The 24,283-nt window shown below is 39.4% G+C and overlaps 1 protein-coding gene across 5 annotated transcripts in view; it reads left to right on the top strand.

Moving 5' to 3' along the window:
* The window catches only part of ANK3 (ankyrin 3), a 616,244-nt gene that overhangs the window by 527,850 nt on the left and 64,111 nt on the right, over positions 1–24,283 (top strand). For all 5 annotated transcript variants that reach the window (XM_053922530.2, XM_045195999.3, XM_045196000.3 and 2 more), the window contains 3 exons: positions 10,947–11,053; positions 17,018–17,242; positions 19,990–20,144. In XM_053922530.2, coding sequence (XP_053778505.1) covers positions 10,947–11,053; positions 17,018–17,242; positions 19,990–20,144 — 487 coding nt within the window. The remainder of the gene's footprint in view (positions 1–10,946; positions 11,054–17,017; positions 17,243–19,989; positions 20,145–24,283) is intronic.

Below are 24,283 nucleotides of genomic sequence, written 5' to 3'. Positions count from 1 at the left end.
AAACATACACTCCCTTCCCCCACAGCAGCAGCTTTGCCTTCCTATGTCTTTCATTTAAGCTAATTTCTAAGGTGCTCTCAAAAATGTGCATGGTGGCAGAAGGTAGCCAGCCTGGGATTAAAGATTTGCTAGAGATAGTCCCCTAGAAGATAAGCACCGTTGACTAGCGACATTTAATATGCTGCTTTTTCTCTTCAAAGTGCTTCGCCAGCATTACTGGGGTGATCCATTCCACACTTCTGGCAGATTGGTCAGCAAGATTACAGATTTTTCTTTTAAGGCAGAGAAGTTGGTGTTGTGACTTAAGGTAGTGCAGCTCATTTACACACCTTGAGCTGGATGTTGGTGTGTTAGCATCTCAGCTTCTACCCTGACCTTCAGTCACTTTATTTTGTTGAAGTTGGTAGCTAAATTCTCTTGAAATCAATCAGATTTGGAACCGCCAAAGAACCCAGCTTCATTATGGTTTATATGATAGTTTTAAATAGGTCTTAAGAGGTAATATTAGCTGACTTCAAGGAAAGAATTACTTTTTTTAAAAAAGACCTGCTTTAGTCAGTCGTCTTTAATTCTATTTTATTTTGCCGCTTGAATCAGGTTTTCTTTTATGGAATCTATTTTTTAAGGTGTATAACATGATGTTTCGATGCATGCACACATTGTGCAATGATTATTACCACAATCAAGCTAATTAGCATGTCCGTCACCTTCAGTGGTTGTCGTTTATTCTGTGTGATGAGAACACTTCTGACCTACATCTTAGCAAATTCCAAGTGTATGATACATCATCACTAACTACAGTTCCGGTGCTGTACATCAGGCTTCCGGAGTTCATTCATCTTATGACTAAAAGTTGATTAATTAACTAATCCTTTGATTAATATCTTCCCTTTTCCTCTGCCCTACAGCCTCTGGTAACCACCATTCTGTTCTCCGTGATTATGAATTAGACTTTTTTTAAAGATGGCATTCGTTTCTTAAAAGAATACTTGCAAGTGGTTGTGCTGGGTGGCCAGGCAGAGCTACTCTTTATTTTGGTGTCAGGTTGCCATTTCTTTTGCCCAATATCTACTGTCAGTCACAATAATTTTAAGACTTAGTGCAGCACCTGCCACAACATTTTGTTGAAGAGATCTTCTCATTTCATGCTTTTAGCCACCTTATGCTCCAGGTATTATCATTGCCACCTCACAGACCAACAGACTGGGGCTGGCAGGAGCATTTCACTTGCGCGATGTCACGTTGGGTGGCATTACATGGTAGAGCTGAGAATAGAATTTCAATCTGATGTCCACTTGAACCCATTCTGCTGGTGACCACTGAGCCACAGGGCCACTCTAAGAAAGGAAATATAGCAGACCCAAGGAAAGCACATTCACCTCAGGAAGAGCTGATTTTTTAAAATAAATTTTTCTTGTATTTTTTATTACCATTTAGTCCCCCTGTACCCCCTCCCCCACAATCACCACAATTGTCATCCATAAATCCTTTTTCCTCTCTGTTCAGCCCCTCTATCCCAACCCTCTGCTTAGCTGTCATCCTGCTCTCCATCTATGAGTCTGTCTCCATTTTGCTTATTAGTTCAGTTTGTTCATTAGATTCCACATATGAATGAAATCATATGGTACTTGTCTGTCTCTGCCTGGCTCACTTCACTTAGCATTATGTTCTCCAGGTCCAACCATAGTGTCGCAAATGGTAAAATCTTCTTTTTTACAGCCGAGTAGTATTCCGTTGTGTAAATGTCCCATAGTTGTTTTATCCACTCATCTACTGATGGACACTTGGGCTGCTTCTGTATCTTGGTGATTGTAAATAACACTGCGATGAACATAGGGGTGCTTATGTTCTTTCAAATTAGTGTTTTGGATTCCTTCAGATATATTCCCAAAAGTGGGATCACTGGGTCAAAAAGGCAGAACCATTTTTAATTTTTTGAGCTATCTCCATACTCCTTTCCACAGTGGCTGCACCAGTCTGCATTCCCACCAACAGCGCAGAAGGGTTCCTTTTGTCCACATCCTCACCAGCCCTTGTTGTTTGTTGATTTATTGATGATGGCCATTCTGACAGGTGTGAGATGGTATCTCATTGTGATTTTAATTTCCATTTCTCTGATTAGTGATATTGAGCATCTTTTCATATGTCTTTTGGATGTTTAGACACGTATTTGTCACAGCAATACCCCTATTGCTTGTTAATCCAGCAGGGATTAACATCTCTGTAGTCTGATAAAACATATGCTATCCTAAAAAGCTACATAGGTGGCTGTAATGTTATATAAATTTAAGAAATAAATTATCTTCCATTATTGAAAAAAACCTGGGAGAATAGAATTATTACTATCTGTGGTTTTGTTTGCATAGCAATTTAAGATTTTCAAGTCACTTTCATATTACTTGGGTCATTTCATTTTCTCAGTGAATTTGGGCAGTTGATTTTATTGACCCCTCCCCCTAATGCAGAAGTGGAGGTTCAGTGAGGTTTTTAGGACGTGCCATTCACTGGGCCCTGAAGTGATGCAGACCAAGTCATCTATTCTTTGTCTGAGGGAACTGACACCCACGTGGGTTCCCCCTGCCCTGGCCCTGTCCAGGCTGCCAACTAATCTGCTGGCTTCCAGGGGTAGCAGAGTTGACAGACAAGAACCTTAACTGCTGTCCTCCCGCAGTGGGGGTTGACAGCCAGCAGCTTGGAGAATTATCTAATATTCGAGTTAATTAAATTTCTCTTTTTCTCGTTGCAATACTCTCTTGTCTCCTGCCTCTTTCCTTCCATGCCTGGACATTTACTTCCAGACCTGGGCATTTGGGTGTGTCCTCATTTGTAAGGCCAGTGTGTACTTGCTCTCCTCTTTCCTCTGATGAATAGGGATAGTGAGAAACTATTTTTGGAAAGTAGTAAGCCCTTGGAGATGGTGATATCATCATTAGTCAGGTTTTGGACTCTATTAATAATGTGCATTTTGATTTTACTAGTATTCTTGACATCACTGCCAAGAGGAAAAATGATGTGCTTATTTATATCATTTTTGATACGGCAGTATAAGGTCTTATTAAGTCAATATGAATTTTTCCTTAACTTAGTGTTCTGCTAACCCCACCTAGTGCTGGTGTTGGCCTTGTGTTTTGAAGTGTTCGAAGTCTCTCTGTGAACTACAATTTCCTACCTGTGAAATGGGTAAAATATTACCTCCCAGAGCTACTGGGTTCTGAGGATTCAAAGAACAATAAACAGGAAAGGCCTTAGAAATATTGCTATTAACATAGGAATTTAAAATTTTTTAAGTCAAGAAATAAGACCTAGGCATTTATGAGATGCATTCTTTTAACTGAATGGGCTCTCTTGATTTGGTATATACAACTGTAAATGATTAGTTCTGACACTGGAACACTTTTCTATTCCAGAAATTACCAGATTTTAACAAATGAGCTAATAATATAAATGAAAGTCCTTGAAAAAGTAGAAACTACTACACGTGTAAGCAGACATTATAATTTCAGGCCAACATTTGTTTTGGTGCCAGATTTTTAATGTATATTTTCATGTAATTTCCCTATCAACCAAACCTCAATTTGAAAATAAGAACGCTGAGACTGAGGAGAGTTAAGAAACATGCAATGGAGCATGAAACCAGCAGGCCCTGTCGGCCATCTCCAAAGGGCTTTCAGTAAACAAAGATAAGGAAAGGTCAAAGGCAAAATATTAGATTTTCTTTATTCCCACCGGAGGCCAGGTTGAGGGCTGGCTTAGTGGGCCAAGTGGGCCCGCTAACTAAAACCATGACATTGACAGATGTCATCGTCAGAGGCCCACATCTCCTGCCTGGGGCAGGCGCACCCCTCACGGAGACAGACTTAGGGAGCAGAGGAGGATATCTGTGCTCTGTGACCAAGCTCAGACCTGAGCAGAGCCTTCCCAGCAACTTTTCCCATATTCACCACTCAGGTCAACCACCCCACATTTCAAGCACCAAAAGGAATATAACGGGGCTAGGGAGAGACCCACATTTACACAGTGGAGCTGCCATTCCAGAATGGAAAACTTAGGAGTGGGAAAGAAATGTTCTCCATTAACAAGTGGCAAAGGCAGTTTTCAGATCCAAGTCTGTGACTCAACGTCAAAGCCAAGTTTTTCCATTAAACCCTGGGAACACCCCGACTTCCTGTAGGAAACTTGAGAGCCAACTCCAGTTCATCTTTTTTAACCATCTTCACATGTGGTTTCCTATTTATTATTTTAAATAATGAAAGCTTTTCGTTGCTACCATGGTGCCATGCACTACATGTCGGAATATTTCAAAATTCCTATTTTTTATTAAAATTAGGAAACAGTTCAAATTTCACATTTCAGGTTTAAGTAAATGCTAATCTGTAGAAGTATTCAGAGAAATAGGTAGCTTGAAAATGAAGCTACCAATTCATTCTCCTTCTTTAAAAACCGAAGGTTCAGTTGAATCACCTTATTTTTTATTTAGATGGACGCTCTGTAGTAAGAGCATTTTGTTTGTCAGTATTGCAGTTATTGGAATTATTAAGTCTGCCCATAAACCTAAGCAGACCTCTATGGAAAAAAAACTGGAACAAACATTGCAACATATAGCTGAGAGTGTAGAACAAGTAAGTAATTTGTTCATTATACGTTTGTTCACTTGTGTTACGACGAAGTTTCAGTGAGCGGCGAAGGGTTGCGAGAGGGAAGGAGCTGGGGTGGCAGAAACTGGAAGGGATGCAGAATCCCAGGGCGCTGGCACATTCCTGCCTCGATAAATATTGCATGACGGCAGTGATACCTTTTTGTGTGATATAATTCATTGGCTGAATAATTAATGTCACGTTTCTAAGAGTGCCAAAGGTAAATAATTTACTGTAATTACCAAAGAAGAGTGGTATTATTTATTTATTAGAACTTTTTTTTAAATGTGAAAAGTAACTTCAGGGCCTCAAATGTAGAAGTTGTAGTTCGCTAGAAAAAAATACCATACGCAGCACCACCCACTTCATACTAAATATTTTGCCCTGTTCTGAAGGTTGGTTAGTTGGGGTGTTCAAAAGTCAGTAAAGTCGTCAAATAAGGCCATACTAAAATCAACACCTAGCCTTTGGTTTAAGTATATAGAATTCAGGGACTTTCTGATGTGATGTATTTTGGGGTTAGGACCTTGGTTCTGTGAACTCTTATTAATACCATTGATCGCATATTCATCCACCAAATGGGTCCTCTCTCGCTGAGAGCACAGAGAGCTGTTCCGCATTCTAGATAGGAGAGTGACTTGCATGTAAGCGCTCTACAGTTGTTTTTTTCCATTTGATTTCAGGGCTTTTAAAAAAGTCTTTGTAATTCAGAGTAATTTTTTGAAATTTGTTGTATTATTATCAAAGTTACACAAATTTGGGTAATAAAAGTCGTGCCATTTTCCAAGACACACTCATTAGGGAAAAAGGAATTTCCATATAAACCTTCAGCCCCCAATTTCCTCTCTCCAGAGGCAACTGCTTGTGTGCCTTTCGATGACTCTTACACACTTTCATGCCTCTAAATAATAAGTATATTGCTTCTTGTTGGATCTTCCTCATTTCAGGAATTATTTATTGACTCCCCCAAATGGAAGATGGGAGCTTTAATTTTTTAAATACCTCTCCTCTCCCACCTATTTTCCCATCCCCTTTTCCCCCAAGCAGTTGTGTTTTATTTTAGTCATACCAGTATGTGTTCAGTGCGTCTATAATTATACCTATGTAAATATTACTTACAGATGTGAAGTATATGATGATTGCGTTTGCTTTCCGGCATAGTATTTTGCTTTCCCTAGAATTTTACATTAGGTTGGTGTTCTCTGTACAAATCACTAGTTCAACCCACACACTCCTCCCCAGTTGTGCAAATCTCCTCTCAGTATGTTCACACTTGTTAGGTGTTCTATATTCATCTAGTTAATTCATCTCTCCTAGAGCTTTCTTACTTGTCAAGTTCCTGGCGGGCGTGCTGCAGCAGATGTCCTCCCGGTTGCTCCCCCACCGTCACCACGAAAAGCCCCTGTTCGCGTGTTGGACCCTGTGCCTTACTTCTTGGTTCAGTCCTTCATTTTGGTGGAGTACATCTTTCAATAGTTTCCTTTACAGAGCGCAGCAGACGTACTCGTGTGTGTGTGTGTGTGTGTGTACACACACACACATAAATATATCCATATATATATGAGAGAGAGAGGTTTTTATATAATTCTATTCTTAATTCTATAGTCATACAATTTTTTTAGCTGATTATAGAATTTTGGGTTGAAAATCATGTCCTCAGAACACTGAAGGAATTGCTTCATTGCCTTTAACTTCAGTTTTTTGTTTTTTGTTTTTTTTTTCTTAAAAGTCTGGTCAAAATCTGCCATCTGTGACCATTTTTTCTGAGTTTGGAGAGTCTTTCTGTGTCCCCAGGCTCTGAAGCTGCCCATGACATGCCAGAGCGGGGCCTGCATTTCTCCATAGGCTCGTCGCTGTGTGGGTCCTTTCACTCTGGGACTCAGGTCTTCAGCTCTGGGAAAGTTTCTTGAATTATTTCCTTGATTTCTTCTCTATTTTTCTATTTTTCTCTTTCTAGAATTTTTTTGGGGGGAGAGGGGAAGAAGATTTTAAATTCCTGAACTGATTTCTCTGCTCTCTTATATGTTCTCTCCTACTTTTTATTTTAAACAATGTTGCCCTAGTTTCTAGGCATTCTTTTCAACTTTGATGCTATCATATTTATTATTTTCTTTGAGTTCTGTCATTTAATGGGGTTTCAGTATTGAGCAGATGTTTAACAGGACAAAAATTGAGATTGATCTTATTTTTGGTCTGCGGGATAATATCTTATGTCAGATTTAAAATATTTTTAGCCATTCTGTCTTCAAATAGAGCTTCTGCTTTATTCTCCTCTTCTAAATTACACCTATTTTAAAGTTTTTCACTGTGTTGCACATGTCTCTATTTTCTGTATTTTCTATTCTTTTTAAGAAAATCTAGCCTTCGTTTTGTATGGTTTTCTATTTATGCTTCCAGTTCACTAACCCCATTTCCTACTGTGTTAGACAAGAACTAGTATTGTACTGAGAACTAGACAAATGCCCATCTGACACTTTCTTACATATATTCTAGTGCTTTGTTGAATTATCCTCCTTTTATTTTCCTTTTTCTCTTTTCCCCTATTTTCTTAAACACACTAATCGTAGTTATTTCAAGTTCTCATTAGTGTACTTCAACACGGAGGATGACCTGGGAATCTGTTTGTAGTATCTGGATTTTTTTCTGTTTCTGTTCATGTGCTCTGGCCACGCTTGGCCATTTTTCATTGCAGGCTAGACGTGAAGTGTACCAAAGATGCAGACACGATACACCCAGTGACGATGTACTCCTCCACTGAGGGTTCACCCTCCCTCTGCTGGGCAGACAGTGGTGGCCCATCATTTAATCCTATTAAGAGTCTGCTGAAATGAGGCTGGTTTGCAGCTGGGGTACAGCTGAGACTACTCCCAGATTGTCCCTAGCCCTTCAGGGTCTTTATTTGAAATTCTGGTGTGATTTTCAAGTCTCCTCTGCAGACAAGTCCCAAACTAATTCTATTCTTCATGAAACTGCCAAAAAAGCTCCATGTGCCCTTCAGAGATTTTCTGGTTGGATTTTGAGTTTCCTGCTCTGCAAAACCCCAGAATTCAACCAGTGTTCTTATGGAAGGCATGCTCAAGGCCACCCAAGTCTCTCCCAAACTTCTTTGATTCTTCCGTTCCCCAGCAATAGTCCCTGCAAATACAAAAGCCCAAATTCCCTCTGCACTGGTTATTGACAAATGCCCAAGTTAAAAATGGCAACAAAACGTCAGCTCAACTGCTCAAAATCTTCCCCTCTCCAGAGTAGCTGTAGCTCCTCCAGTTCATGCCTCAGCTGTTCTCTGCTGCATCCCGAGGTGATTTCCATATTTATCTGGTGTGCTTGGCAGCAGCACCATACTGCTATGCCCCACTTTGGAAACAGAAGTCACCGAGATTGAATTTTTTATTTTTATATTTTGAGATGTGGGAAAGAATTTTATAGTTGTTGTAGAATTAGAGTATGTGTTGAAGTGCTTAAAATCATGGTCAGAATTATTTTTCTGATTCCTCTTACTATACCAGTTACTCAAAATGCTTTCTTAAAAGATGGAAATAACATAGCATATCAATACATTTTATATTTTAATCCCTTATTATTGATTATGCTATTCCACTTGTCCCAGTTTTTTCTCTTTGCCCTCCTCTACCCAGCAACCCCGACTTCCTCCAGCGATACCCCCTCTTTTGTTCATGTCAGTGGTCATGCATATAAGTTCTTTGGCTTCTCCATTTCCTGTACTTGCTCTTAAAAACCCCCTGCCTATTCTGTAACTACCGATTTGTACCTCTGAATCCACCTTTCACCCAGTTCCCCCAGATCTCCTTCCCCCCTGGCCACCTTCCCAATGATCTCCATATTGATGATTCTGTTTCTGCTCTGCTTGCTGCTTTAGTTTGTTTTTCAGGTTCAATCGTTGATAGTTATGTACTTATTACCATTTTAGTGTTTATAGTTTTGATTTTCTTTTTATTAAATAAGTCCATTTAATATTTCATGTCATAATGTGTTGGTGATGATGAACTCCTTTAGTTTTACCTTGTCTGGGAAGCACATTATCTGCCCTTCCATTCTAAATGATAGCTTTGCTGGGTAGAGCAATCCAGGTTGTAGGTCCTTGCTTTCCATCACTTTGAATACTTCTTGCCAGTCTGTTCTAGCTTGCAAAGATTCTTTTGTGAAATCAGCTGACAGTCTATGGGAACTCCTTTGTAGGTAATCATCTGCTTTTCTTTTGCTGCTTTTAAGATTTTCTCTTTATCTTTAGCCTTTGGCATTTTAATTATACTGTGTTTTGATGTGGTCCTCTTTGCATACATCTTCTTTGGGACTCTGTGTGCTTCTGGGACTTGTATGTTTATTTCCTTCAGCAAATTAGGGAAGTTTTCTTTTATTACTTATTCAAATAGGTTTCCAATTACTTGGTCTTTCTCTTCTCCTTCTGGCCCCCCATGATGTGAATATCAGAACGTTTGAAGTTGTCCCAGAGGCTCCTTACACTGTCCTCAATATTTTGGGTTCTTTTTTCATCTTGCTGTAGTGATTGGATGTCTTTTTCTTCCTTATATTCCAAATCATTGATTTGATTCTTGGCTTCATCCACTTCATTGTTGATTCCCTATAAATTGTTCTTTATTTCAGCTAGTGTATCCTTTGTTTCTGACAGGATCTTTTTTATGCTCTTGAGGTCCTCAATAAGATGCTTGAGCATCCTTATAACCAGTTTTTGAGCTCTGCATCTGATAGATTGCTTATCTCCATTTCATTTAGCTCTTTTCCTGGACTTTTCTTCTGTTCTTTCATTTGGGCCATTTTTCTTTGTCTCCTCATTTTGGCCGTCTCCCTGTGTTTGTTTCTATATATTAGGTAGAGCTGCTTTGACTCCATGTCTTGGTAGCATGCAGTAGTTTTCCTGTGGTAGTTGTCCTGTAGGGTCCAGTGGCACAGCCTTCCCTATCCCCCAAGATGGGTACTCAAGGTGCGCCCTGTGTGAGGGCTGAACACTCCCTCCTCTTATAAATGAGTGTTAATTGCTGTCAACCAATCAATGGGAGGGATTTACCCAGTCCAGACAGCTGGTAGGACTGGCTGTGCCCCTGGCTAGCATCCACCTCCCTCTGTGGCTTGTGGAGGTGGTTGGGTAGTGTTCCAATGTGGTCTGTAGCTGTCCACTGGGTGAGTAGGCCCTGGGGTATCCCAGGTGGTATAGGCCAAGGTCAGTCTCCACTTGTGTTCTCTGTGGGGCCCCTTGGGTTAAGCTATAAAACAGTGTGCAGATGGCTGCTGCTAGTGCTGGGCCTGGCGCCACTCAGTGACAGGGGCTGGGCTCAGCTGTTGCTTATTTGAGCACATTTAGGAAGGTCTGAGGCCTGGCCTAGCCCAACCCTTCACAAGGAAAACCACTGCTACCAGCTTGGGTGGGCCTGTAAGTTGGATGGGGCAGACCTTAGGTAATCGTCAGGGAAGAGCTTATCACCATGTGAGCCAGGTTGATGGAGAGTCAGATATGGTGCCCCTCACTGTGGCTGTCTGTGGGGGAGGGCTCAGAAAAATAACAATGGCCACCCTCTGCAGTTCTGTCTGGAAGGAAGCCGTTCCCCAGCTCTCACCCTGATGCTAGACACTTAGTTCCTCCCCATATGCCACTGGTGCCCTTCAAGGTGCTGCCCTGGTGCTGGAGCTCAGAGGGAGTGAGTCTGAGTAAGTTCTTGTGCACAGGTCCTCCTAGAGAAAATGCCTGAGAATCATGCAGTTTCTTCTGTTGACCCAACCCCCACTGGTTTCTACAGCAAGACATTATGGAGACTTATCTTCCTGGCACTGGAATCCTGAGCTGAGTGGTCTGGTGTGGGTCCAGGATCCCTCGCTCCTAAGATATCCCTCCATTTTATATCTACCACACATGGGTTTGGGACAGACTATTCCGTGTCTCTGCATCTCCGCCCCTCTGTCCCTCCTACCTGTCTGGATGACTGTGGTTTCTTTAATTCCTTGGTTATTGGACTTCCATACAGCTCAATTTTCTGACAATTCTGAGAGAGATTCATTCTGTAGATGAGCTGTAATTTTGCTGTGATCGTATGAGGAGGGAGCCATGTTTACCTTTGCCTCCATCTTGAATGGAAGTCTTCTGTTTTCTGATTCTTGAAACATCAATGTAGACCTGTAGTGAAGTATATAAAAAATGTATTTTGAACGTTAGACTCTCTGGACTTACAGAGACACGTGGGTACTATCTGTCCTTATAGAGACATATGGGTATCTATTGTAAATTCAGAGAAGCCAGTGTCTGTGTGGGTTGTTGATACAATCTATCATTTTGTTTTTCAGCATCTAACATTCACTAGAGAATTTGATTCAGATTCTCTTAGACACTATAGCTGGGCTGCAGACACCTTGGACAATGTCAATCTTGTCTCAAGTCCTGTTCATTCTGGGTAAGTGACCTAAAAGTCATTTTTCTTTATCCTATTAAATTTACATTGCACTTAATATTTGCAGTTATAAACTCATATTGACAAGCTTCATATGTATGAAATATTGACCTTCTATAGGGCTTCGCTAGTGAGTGTATGTGGCATATTTATAACTCATTAGTAAATAGTTTTCTAAGCAAATTTGTGTATCTATTTTTATTAATGAAAGCACATTATTAGAAAATTCATTAAAGTTTTGGTGCCTAAAATTTTCCTGGCTGTGCTCGTACATTTCTAGGTCTTTAATTAAGTATCTGATTTTCCTTTCTCATAAAAAGTACATATGTAGGTATTTTGATTAATTTACCTCACCATTTTGTTACCAGTGTTATGGCTCCTGGATTTCCCAAGACAGAAATTGAGAGGAAACCCAGAGAAATTTCCAGATGGGTTTTATTAAACTTATGCTCAAGTACAAGGAGACAGCCCAGAGGAAAGGAAGGTCGTCTGAACTGGCTCTGTGTGGCCGCTTTTACAGGTTGGGGACAAAGTGGGCAGGCTTTTTAGGAAAAAAAGGAGGCTGGCAGAATTTTCCATTTCAGGGTTAGGTGGCTTCCTTTTCCAGCTGCCTGACCTGGTGACCACATTTCCTGCTGATGCTATGGGGCAGGATGGCAGACTGCTCATCACTGCCTCCATAGGAAGGTTACAGAGCAGACAAACCTTGATCAACTAGGTATATAGTTTAAGCAGGCAGTTAGAAGGGAGATAAAATCAGCCACCTCTGCGTTTTCTGAGTACAGAGTGGAGGGGTGGTGACATATTTGTGGCCGGCTTATCCTGAATTCCTTCTGACCATGTAGTCCAGCGATTTTCCACCTTTCTCATCTCATGGCACCCAAAAAGTAATTACTAAAATGCTGCAGCACACCAAAAAAATATATTTTTGCCAATCTAACAAAAAAATAGGTAAAATTTTGATTCATTCACACCATTACATTGGTTGTATTGGCTGTTATCGTTTTTTTATTGGACAGTGTAAGGGAAAAGAGGTCAGTGCCCCTGACTACATTGAGTCAGGTGTTGCTTGGTTAAAATTCTTGGGATACACCAGTGTGCCACAAGAGGCACACTGGATAAAAATCGCTGACCTTGTCTTAACTTGGCTTCATGGCCCCCTCCCCCACCCCCCGTGTTTTCTATTCCTGGGCTCAAGTCCCTGTGCTGTCTCCGTTTGATTGCTTTGGTGCTTTGCCTCAAATGACAAAAGAATTTAACTCAAAAATTCAGTCTTTAAATAAGCAGTAAACTGGTGTTCCAATATTTTTCTCATGATACAGGCCTCTGATTTGACAAATGATTGTTTTTGTGTGATTTTCCTTCAAAAAGGAAATATAAATTTAAAATCTCTAATTCAAGTTTGGTACCTTCAGTATTCCTGAAATAAAATTGTAATTAAGTTGCGTTAAATTGCAATTAGAAAAAAAAAAGAATATAAAGAAATCCACTTCTAAAAAATAACTGTACCAATGCATGTCCACAGGAAGCGTTGTGGTAAGGGCCACATCAGACAGGCCTCACCGTTGTCCCGTTGTCAGCAAAACCTGAGGCCGCTGGCTGGAAGCTGGCCTGCTTCGACTGCGGAATTGACAACAATGTAGTATTAAATAATGGGATTCTTTACCTACAGGCTATTAAAACTTGGGATAGATGTTACCCATACAAATGGAATAGAAATAATTGCATTCAGATGGTGAAGTTTCAAGGTATTTTCACCTCTGAAACTGGCATTTAGACCACAGATTAGTTGTGATCCAGGACAAGGGCTGATTCATTTGGAATTAAATAAATTAACAATAATTAACATTTGTTAAGTTCCATATGCATTTATATGAAGTATTTTCTGCTGTTTTTAATTAAAATAAATTATGAAGTTAACATGTACCTTGTGCTTTTCACATTCCTGATGTTGTGCTAAATGTTTTACATGTATTGTTTTATTTAACACATTTTGAACCTAAAATGACACCATGAGAAAAGTTTTACACATTATCCCAGGTTTACAGATGAAAAGTCTGAGATTCTGAGTCATGTGCTGGTTAATTAACGTATCCTGAAAGAATCGTAGCTTGGACCGCCACAGTTCTGAAAAACAAATCACCACAGTGTCATTCAGATGGCAGTAATTTACACAAAAGTGTTTTATGAACTATAAACTACATGGTGGTCTTTGAGTCATTAACATTGTATTTCTTTAAATTAGGAAAACCTTTAATATTATAGTAATGGTAATTATTAGACTGCTAAAAATAGTTATGCAGTTTATATTAGATATATATGGGCCTAAAATTGCAAAAGCAGAAACACCCAGAGTTTAGAAGGAATATATAAAATACTTGAATACATTCGTTAGGCAGACATGTTGAAGAGTTCTTTGAATGAAGCTTGGTGAATAGCCACCGTGTTACAAAAAGATCTAGAACCAGCACTTTGTACCCTCCATGTGGGAAAGGAAAGTACTACCGTTAACTTAGTTAACTGAGAAGTCGAGGGAGCATAGGGTAATACAATCAGAAATGAACTTTCCCATTTTTGGAGACAGTGGAGTATTTGAATATGCAAATCATCTCTCCTCCTTGAATTTATTAAAGACAATAGACATAGATGCAGGAAAGCAAAAGTATTGGCAGCTAATTTGGGCTTATTTGAAAAGAAAGTATAGACTTGGCATATGCTTAGAAAAGTTCGCTAATGCCAGGTCTGTGGATGAGCTTATTTATGGCAAGTATTTTTTCCAAGTCGTCCCACAAATGCCAGGTGCCTTGGTTTCACGTTCTGATGGTTTTAGTTTTCTTTTGCTTGTCATTGACATTTTCTGTTGCTTGCTTGTAATTATCTTACATTAATTTTCCCATTTGCTTTTTAAATTATTTTGCAGCTATTCTTCTCCACTTCCTCAGTATGATTCAAGGTGATAACTGTGTCCTTTATGTGACCCATCCTTTTTTGTACTTTTAATTTATGTGAATTCCTCCCCACAGTTAGCTTGTGTCGGTGTCTATAGTGTATCAGCATCTGTCATCTTGCTGTTCCTAAAACTAGAAATATTCATGTGTTAATTTTAGGATCATTTGTAGAATTCCTGCTTTCATTTAAATAATTAGTAAGATATGATACATATAATTAAACATCAGCTTTTAATTTGTTTCTGTAAGTTATACTGCATGGAATTTTATTTTGTACAGAATATGTAAGGAATGAGTTTGGGAAACAAATAATTATTACATTTCATAATGTAATTGAATAATAGGGCCCCTACCCTGTTTAACCTATACTGCCCCCTTTCCACAGTCTGTTGGCTCCATAACATTGACGACCTTAGAACAACGAATAATTGGTCCTGAGCTCCAGCTCTGCACTGGGTGCTATCAGAACACAGATGTTATTCCCATTCCTCATAAAAATCTTCTAAGCTGTGTTTTTTTCATTTGGTTCTGATATTCTTTGCAGTTGGGATATTTTCATATTGATACTGATTACCTTCTTTTTTTTAAAGATATTTATTTATTTACTTATTTATTTATTTATTTATAGAGAAAGGGGGAGGGAGGGAGAAAGAGAGGGATAGAAACATCAGTGTGTGGTTGCCTCTTGTGCACCCCCTACTGAGGACCTGGCCTACAACTCAGGCATGTGCCCTGACTGGGAATTGAACTGGCGACCCTTTGGTTCTCAGCCTGCACTCAACCCACTGAGCTACACCAGCCAGGGCTGATTACCTTCTTACACTACCTTCAGACTGCTGAGCTACAAATGTTTATATATATTACACACACACACACGCTTATATATATGTGTGTATGTATGTGTGTGCATATATATGTACATATATTATTATTTATTGTTATTATTATTAATCAAGACTGCTCTAGGCAGTTTCTAAGCACAGTTAACATATAGTTTTGTTCAGCAGTTCATTCAGTGAACGTTCATTGTGTGTAGGGACTGTGCTCAGCTCTGCAGGGGAAGCAGTGAGCAGGACAGACCTGCTCTGAAAGACGATCTGTATTATTGAGGCTCAGCGGCTTGCTGCCGGGGCGGACACTGCCCACTCACTGTAAACATCCCGGTATTTATTTGTACTAATGCGACTGAATTTTCAAACCCAGAGTTTGTCTTGAATCACGTTTTAGACCATGCTCTTACTGTTATTCTCAATCACAAGTTGGTTTTGACTACTAAATGCTGGGAAAGCTCAGATTTTGTCTTAGACTTCATCACCACGTTGTCTTTGTTCCTGGCTAAAAGTAGTTGTTAAATATTTATATGTCTAAGAAAATGCAGGCTCCCCAGAGTAGGGTCAGGTGAACCGCGTAACATCTAGCACTGGAGACAGTTCGTGCGGACACTTCTGTGAGTGAACATGCATCTTTGTCTTTGACTAGGAAGAAGTGTTTTTTTTGTTTTGTTTCCTTTTGTTTTTTGAGGGGGTTCTTCTCTCCCCCTCCTACTTTGAATGTCATAGTGGCCCCAGGCCTTTATAGTAGGTATAATGTTATAAAAAAACATAAATTAATCCAGAGGAAAATAGCTAAATCCAAAATGAGCAAGCGCGTGTGAAGTTGATTCCACCTCTGATGACTAGAGTAGGTTCCGAAAATCTGCTTGGCTAAAAACGGACCCCCATGCCATGTCTGTCCCCAGGGGGACAGCAAGTCAATTTGCTTTATCGAAGAGGTTACTCTTCCAAGGTTGAGAGGCCCGTGGGAAGAGACTCTTTGGGAAAGGGTCCCCAGCTAGGACCTCCATGCAGGGTCCTAAAATCTGTTTGCAGGGTGTTAGGACTCTTGTTAGAATAGAATAAATAATAGAGGATTTTGATGGATGGGATTATTTTGTTCCTTAAAACACTGTAGGTATTCAAACAATTTTCCAATCATCAACATGTGGTGCTGTTCCAGTAATCACCACATTTTCACATGTGAAAATTAGAACACACAGATCCATGTTTCTGCTCGCCTGTCTGGCTTGCCCTCCTCCACGTGTTGGGCTCCTTGGTTTAGGCTCACGGGAGTGCTTCTTACGGCGCCGTCACCAAGTGGGAGAACTCACCCGCAGACCGCTTTCCACGAGCACCCAGCCGGCATCACAAACTGCAATATGCTGTCACCCTGATAGGACACAATTAATTTCTTTACGTGATCATATCTACATTTTCATGTATTTCTCATTAGCTTTAATATCAAGGCCAATGACAGATTTATTTGGTTTGGAGACATTTTCTAAAAAGTTCAAGTCACGATACTTTGTATTGCCATAGAAATACTTAAATGTACATTATTTTAAGCCGTTTTAAAGATATTTATACTGAAAAGGTTAAATCCCTTTCCATCAAAATTGCTTTAGCAAAACTAGTCGTCATCTGCTTTTATTACCTTCTGCTTTGTGGTAGTAAAAACTAGAGTGTTGGTGATTAAATGTGCGCTCATTTTATGAGTTGTACATGTTAGGATATACTGTGGAGTTTCATCTTACTTGTCAGGGAGAGAGATTCTGTCGTCAGCAAATGGCTAGACCATTTGTAGTTAAAACAAACCTTGAGTATAGCTTAAACCACCCACAAGAGACCCCATGCAGTGGTTTTGTTTTTGGTGTTAAATGCATGACACTCCTTTAATAGCCAGTTTCTATTCCAACCTGGGAACAGTCACTATTCCTTCCCTTTGAGCGACTGACAAATGATTGGCTTCTCTCGGGGGACTGTACTCTACTGAAACTACCTTGTTGTGTTTCACTTTTTGCCCGCTTCACAAGTTAAATGCATGTTTGATGGGACTCCACTGTATGTACTTCCAATTTATTGTTAAAGAGAGGAAATGATAGTTAGTTACATTGCTGCTTTAAACTTCAACATTTAATTTCAAAACCTCCTCTGAGGATGGTTTATTGCTATCCTTGATTTGGCCTCTGATCTTCTCCCTGCAGGTTTCTGGTGAGCTTTATGGTGGATGCAAGAGGTGGCTCCATGAGGGGAAGCCGTCACCACGGGATGAGAATCATCATTCCTCCACGCAAGTGTACGGCCCCCACCCGCATCACCTGCCGTTTGGTAAAGAGACATAAACTGGCCAACCCACCCCCCATGGTGGAAGGAGAGGGATTAGCCAGTAGGCTGGTAGAAATGGGTCCTGCAGGGGCACAATTTTTAGGGTAAGTTATTTTGTCAATCTTAATCTTGGCCCTCATAACCACATCTTTGATTTTCTTTACCTTTAACTGAAGAAGCTACCTATTAAAAGTACCTAGTTGGACGATTTTGATTGAGTACACCTTTTATGTAGTGTCAGAGGTCACGAAGCTGTGTAATTCTGTGAAAAGCTACTAGGCTGATACTTCCTTAACTCAGTTGGCTGGTCAAAGCTTTTACTAACCAAGAAGCATGTTTTCTGCTCAGTGAGTGCACGGAAGCCCAACAGCCCCCTAGCAGTCAAGGCACCGTTCTTAGGGAAAAAATGTAGTTCCTAGAATTATATCACGACGTTGAACAAATGACTACTTTGGGTACACGTCCTTTTACAAGGATCCCTGTTGTGGAAAACAATCCATTGTGATACGGTATTATAAAAAAGAAAGAAAGAAATTTCATTCACTTTCTGAGGTGGCACTTGGGTGCAAATCAGGCAGGCTCTGTCGTGACGGACAGTTTGTTCACGATTTCCCCTTCTCGTTTCTCTTCCTGCTGCATGGATGTTATTCAGTAAACTGCATCTTCCTACCAATCCTCCCCCTGTAAATGAGGGTGAGAGCTTGGTTAGCCGAATCCTGCAGCTTGGGCCTCAAGGAACAAAATTTATTGGGTAGGCTCTTCATAGACAAGATACAGAATGTCTACGATTCTTTTCATTTTTCAATTTTTTTCTGTCATACTCATGGTCTTATTCTCGTCTTCAGTTTTTTTTTATATTTTCAACCGTTAATGCTTTCAGTGGATGTGTGTCACTGAAAGAAAACAAAACCATAGTGGCTTGACTCAATGTAGCACCGCTACCTCTCTTGTGCTTTTCGAGCATGTGGACCTCACCGCCAGCATTCCGCTTTCATTACTCTGTGCTTTTGCAAGCCTTTCTTTAATTTGAAATGCTTCGACTGAACACGATAGCTTTTAAGACAGACTGACAGTGTAATTTTAATCCAGTGTAAGAGAAGGTATTTACAGGCTTTGGATCAACACTTACTATAAGAGAGAGATGTGTGTGTGTGCATATATATATGTGTGTGTGTGTGTGTGTGTGTGTGCTGAATTACATTTAAAAATAAAGTTTGTGTACTAATTTTCATGGGCTCTGAGAAGGAAAAGTGATCAACAGGTAAATTGATTTTGAAAAATGTGGGGAATGCAAGCTATAGAAAGAAAACCCAATAGGCAGCAGATAGAATATTCTACTGACGTTATTAAGTTGTTTTGTTTTAGTTTGTTTCAGCTGAAATCTGTTGGTGTCTGTTGTTTGTCTGCTTGTCTGTCTGGTGTATGTGCCTTGGCGGTCTGCATGAACAGACCTGTTATGAAAAGCTGTGCTTGGCTTTCACCCCAGTCAGAGATCCTTGTCACAGCTTCTCTCCAGTGATGCTGAGTGTCATACGCAAAGTCACATTCCTTAAATATTTACAGAGACAGTATCTGATGCATTAACCTGCAAAGATTGTATATAGTTCCCCAAAATATTTAATATCTAATCATCAGCTGCCATAAAAAATAAAAACGATGGTAAATAACTCTTGAAATTATTAACACTACCAGGAATAGTTGATTTTGCCTTGACCTGTCAAAAAAATAAAGGCACAAAGGTTTTTTTTAATCCTTATTTTGAATTAATCATAATTATTTTGCCCAAAGTGAAATGATCGTATTTGTCACACCATTTTAAGTGAGTACATTTGTAATACATCAAATATTCATGTTGGTACTATGTTATTTGATATGCAACTACTGTACCTTTTTATGCTCTTTAAGCCTTTATCTCATTACCGCGTGTACACAAACGCGTAGGTGAAGAGGTGAGGTTGCATACAAGCTCTGTAGGAGAATAATGATACTGTCTCCTTAAATGTCGTAAAAGAAAGCTGCACAATCCAACTCCATAACTTGTATGTGATTGTGCTCTGCTTACTTCCATTCATTTCTTTTTTTAACGTTTATCCTATTTTAAAAGTTAACAAAATTACTCCTATGCTTGATTGGCTGTCTTCAATTCGCAGCCATTCGTTTTCAAAAGGGCACTGTCAGAAATGACTAGGTCGTTGTACAATTTCAAACCGACCAGGGCTTTTTCAGAGAATTTACATATTACTCTGCAGGTTCCACTAGAGCTAGGAAGTTAAGCTGCCTTCTACCACTTCACAAATTGGTCTTAACGACACAGGCCGTGAAAGCCATGGAAACTGACTGTGGGAGGACTGGACCGTTATACTGATTTTTTCTTGCTGAAGGGAAAAGAATCAGTGATCTTTAAAGTAGGAAATTTACAAAATCTCTTTTTTAAAATAATGACTGTGTCCTTTTAAATCATTGGCATTTTGTACAATATAGCAATATACCTATAGTGTTTTTTTAAATGGACCAAGTTTCTTTCTTACGGTCTATTTTTTATAATGATCAATTCTGTGAATCAGAATTTCTTTTCCTATGTGCTAAATATTCCACCCCCACCCCCAATTAAATCAAAAGCCTAACCTGCAGTCGGCCCTCAAGAATTGGTTGTGAATGAATGAATGATGGCATGTTTTCCAGCTTCTAATATATTATTTAATTAGCAAATGATTCTGCAGCTTTGAAGTCATTCCCAACCTTAGTGGCACCTCTGATTTTCAAATGAAAACTGTTAATGAAACATTTTTTTAAAGCATGATACTATAAATATATTGAATATGACACCAAAATAATGTGGATCTTTTTCCAGCCCTGTCATAGTGGAAATACCTCACTTTGGGTCTATGAGAGGAAAAGAGAGAGAACTCATTGTTCTTCGAAGCGAAAATGGAGAAACGTGGAAGGAGCATCAGTTTGACAGTAAAAATGAAGATTTAACCGAATTACTAAATGGCATGGATGAAGGTAATCCTGGTGACTCATTGTTTCTGTGAATCTCTGCAGGAAAAAAAAAAAAAAGGAATAACTAGACTAAAACAAACAGTCCTTGAATTTCACACATTTGTATGTCGAGCTGGGAGTCAGGTTCCTCAACTTTTATTGCTGTTTTCTGTATCTAAGGCATGAAATCCCATTTAATCTAACAAACATTTCCCCCCATAATCCTAATGTACAGTTGCTGTTGTGATTGTTTCAGTCTTTATTCAAATACATCAATCTTTCCAATACCCACGGAAGTTTTCTAAGTCAAAAATATATAAGGAGGGGATGAAATAATAATGGAAGGCATGCAAAGTATGCAGAACATTTTTAAGAAAATATGTTCATATTTTATTTTTGAAGTTATTATTTCTGGACCATTTTTTAATCTCAGTTTTTTTCCCAGATTCTTTCAATATTCTTCATGAATTTTTATTGGCCTATATGTCATTTAAAAAAATAAGTTTCAGGCTAATTATTAGAATCGTTGGTGCTTCAGTGCCTTATTCTTTGACCTGCTAGACTGACATAGAGCCAAACAGGTCATTTCTTCATACACACCTTCAGGCTGTCTGACCCTTGGAATCACAGCAGCTTTTCTTAGTGGACCTTGGGAATAGACTTGTGTTGAGGGCAGATACTTGATGCAGAGTTTTCCTTAAAACGTGTAAAAAGCAATTACAGCCCAAGCCTACCATAAAACAAAGCTAATCTTCACTTTATACTGACTTTCTAATCACTGCAGATTCAGCAGTTGTTTTAAATCATAGCTTCATTGGAGATGTAATTCACATACATACAATTCACGCTCTGGGTGTTTAATTCATTCATTTCTGGAATGCTTCCAGGAAAGTCTCCTGGTTTCAGAGGGTGGACGAAGGAGCAGCAGACTCCCGGGTGTTGTAGGGATGACCACAGGCAAGCTCTTTGATCCCTCTGAAAATGGGGGTTACCCTCCTTACTTTATAGGGTTGTTAAGAAAAAATAATTAGGTGAAGACTAATGAAATAAAGTCCCTGTCATATAGTAAGCCCTTGATAAATATCAGCTGTTGTCTGTATTATATTCATTCTATAGACAAAAAAATTGCCATGCCAGAAGTTTTGTGTAAGACACAGTTAAATGTAGCCAACCGAGAATTTCAAGGTGTCCCTACAGCATGGTAGGAGGAAACTAATCATCGTTGAGTATCTAGCATTCATGAGATGCGGATAAATGCCTTTTTTAATTAAAACTTTAAACAGTAGCGTAGTGCTGCAAAGTGGGAAGTTTTAATCTCACTTTATAGGGGAAAGAACTGAAGTTCAAACAAGTCAAGTAACATAGTAGGTTACTCTAACTAAATAGCCCCACCAGGGTTAGAATCTAGTCCTACCTATTTTCAAAAATGTTTAACTACATCCCCCTTATTTTAGGAATGTGTGTCTTGTAGAGAAGAACATAAACCTAAAGAGGAAAATTCCTACAAACCTCCAGATTTAAAGGTCCAGAAATATAGTCCTTTTAAACGTTATATATTTAATGAACAAACATTAAATGTCTCTACATAATACTGATAACTATATCACATAAATCTACAAGTTCAAATGATTTCTGATGGATAGGAACATACGATGGTAATTAAAATTTCTAATTTTTGTTACCTTATTTTAAAGCATGAAATTTAGTCATTCTCTTAGAAGGAAATTTATAATAATATACAATCAAAAGTATAATAATAATAAACAATCAAAAGTTTTTTTAAAATCCTAAGAGAATAAATTGAATTAGCATTTTGAAAATAATAAAAGAATATAGATAATTCAGAATAGACATTGGACAGGAGAAGAAAATGGGCTTTCCATGGAGGATAGTATTTTCTTTTGTTTTCTTTTAAGGAAAATAAAATATAAATATATTTTCATATACCCAGTGTTTATTAAATGCTAATGTAGGTTACTGATTTTTAAAATGTAGCATCTGCTACACAGAATTTTCTCCTGTTTCATGGATAGCTGCCTGGATTCTGTAAGCTCCTGAGGGCAGGTATGAGTCCGGATCACCTCGGAGTCACCAGAATCAGGCACAGCGCCAATTCAGACACTCACCCAACCCGGGGAGTGGGCAGAAGGAGGAGCCTCGTTACAAGATGCAGCTTTATGGAGGGAGGTCCTCAGTTTATTTCCTCTACTCCAAAATTCATTAGTGTCAACCTCCACGAGAAAAAAAAAAATTAAAGAGGAGCACTTCCTTTGAGGAAAGTCCTGAGAAAGTAACAGTATTCTAGCGAGAATTCTGAGTGTTGTAGGGCAGTGCTGGGCAATAGAACTTTCCACAGTGATGGAATTACGTGTACTGAGCTTTCCAGCAACAGTCACCAGTCGCATGCAACTGACTCCTGAGTCCTCAACATGTGGCCAGTGCCACAGAGGAAGGCGATTTTTAATTTCATTTAAGTTTAATTAATTTTACACAGCCACGTGCGGCCTGTGGCCACCTCATTGGACACTGCACTTCTAGCAAAAACACTGAATATTCTCCTAGTAAAAACAGTGACTATGTTCTCCTTCAGTTTTTAGTGTAAATTATATGTCCTATCAAGCAGAAATAGAATTTTTTAAAAATTTATATGGAATGGACTCCTATGATGTTTTGAATTTTTAAATATTAATAATGGAGAAACCACTACACATCTTTTATACTGAACCTCCACTAATCAAATTTCATACCAGGCTCACGCCCCACTTACCACCATTCTTCTCCTGTTCCCAAAGACACCTCATTCTTATCGGAACATTTCCCCTGTTAAAACAGACAGAAAGACAGGCAGGGATACAAATCAGTCTAGCTCTTTAAATTAAAAAAAATAAAAAAAGCAACCCTTCTTTCTCCTTAAAGGTCCAACTAGTCAAAGTTTCCAGGGGCAGAGAAGGCTGAGCGCGTTTAGGAGGTTTGATGTGACCCTCCCTTTTTCACTCCCGAATAATTGTTAATTACCAGGATGAAAATAGTAAATAAAATACACCAACATACCAATGACCAGATCACTCAAGACTTCCTTAAAAAAAAGAAATCATTCTACAATTTTATTTAACCTATTAATTTCCCCAGTTGATAACAATGAAGCCATATCTGTCACCTGTGGCAAGTGACCCTTGATAATAACTGTCATTACAAATGTCTCCTTTTTAACATTTTTGTGAATGAATTCTAGGTGCTACTTTATAACCCATCTGTGTGCTACTTTTATAACCCGTTTCATTGCACGCTCTTCTCTGAAAGTCTTAAAACCCAAGTATTTAAAAATCATCTGAGCCAATATTATGATCGTTGATTTTTTTTTTTACTAAACAACACAATTCTAAGAATTAGATTGTTTCTATAGTATTTTAAAACTTGCAGGAAGTTTCCATGCGCACAATAAAATTTAGTGGTTAGACAAGCTCCAGGGAGAGGCACATTCAGATTGGAGGATATTTGCCCAGTGGAATGTGCACGTTAGGATCACAATCTGTGGACGTCATGCAGACCTGAATTCCCTTCCTGGCTCCACCAGGTACCAGGTGCGTGGCCCTCACAGTCAGTCTCTCTAAACTTTAGTTCAAATCTGTAAAGTGAGGGTTCCTCATAGGGCTATAAGGGGAACGGATAAGCTAATACACATAAAGTTCTTAGTGACATCTGATGCATGAGAGGCACTGCATCGGAGTTTGTCGTAGTCACGGCTGCCGTGGGCAGCTGTGCAGGACAGCAAGTGGGGGCTGAAATCCTGCCTCTTGCACTTGCCAAGCCACAGGCTCTGTCACTGGCCTGCGGGACAGAGGGGCACTCTTACCTAATTTTCTCAACTACTGCCTAGTTGCCAAGCCGGGTATCTGCAGGTCCACGTCCATCCCACGCAGGCACCCTTTTCCAACCCGCACAGGCACCACCAGGGCTAGTGGCAGCCCTGGTCACAGTTGGTGGTGGTGATCCTCATCCCCGCACCACCACCTGCTAGGGAATAATAAATAAAGAGACCTAGACTTCCAAAGTCTGGGCTTCTGCCTCTTACCCTAGCTGTTTTTCTGCAATACTCTGCCTCTGTGTGTTCTCAAATGAAAATTACCTATGAAAGTACTTGGTGTGAAACAAAAGTACTACAA

This window comes from Desmodus rotundus, chromosome 4 (genome assembly GCF_022682495.2).
Source record: "Desmodus rotundus isolate HL8 chromosome 4, HLdesRot8A.1, whole genome shotgun sequence".
Classification (NCBI taxonomy): Eukaryota; Metazoa; Chordata; class Mammalia; order Chiroptera; family Phyllostomidae; genus Desmodus; species Desmodus rotundus.
Note: the sequence above shows the minus strand (reverse complement) of the source record. Positions and strands in the feature narration are given on the sequence as shown.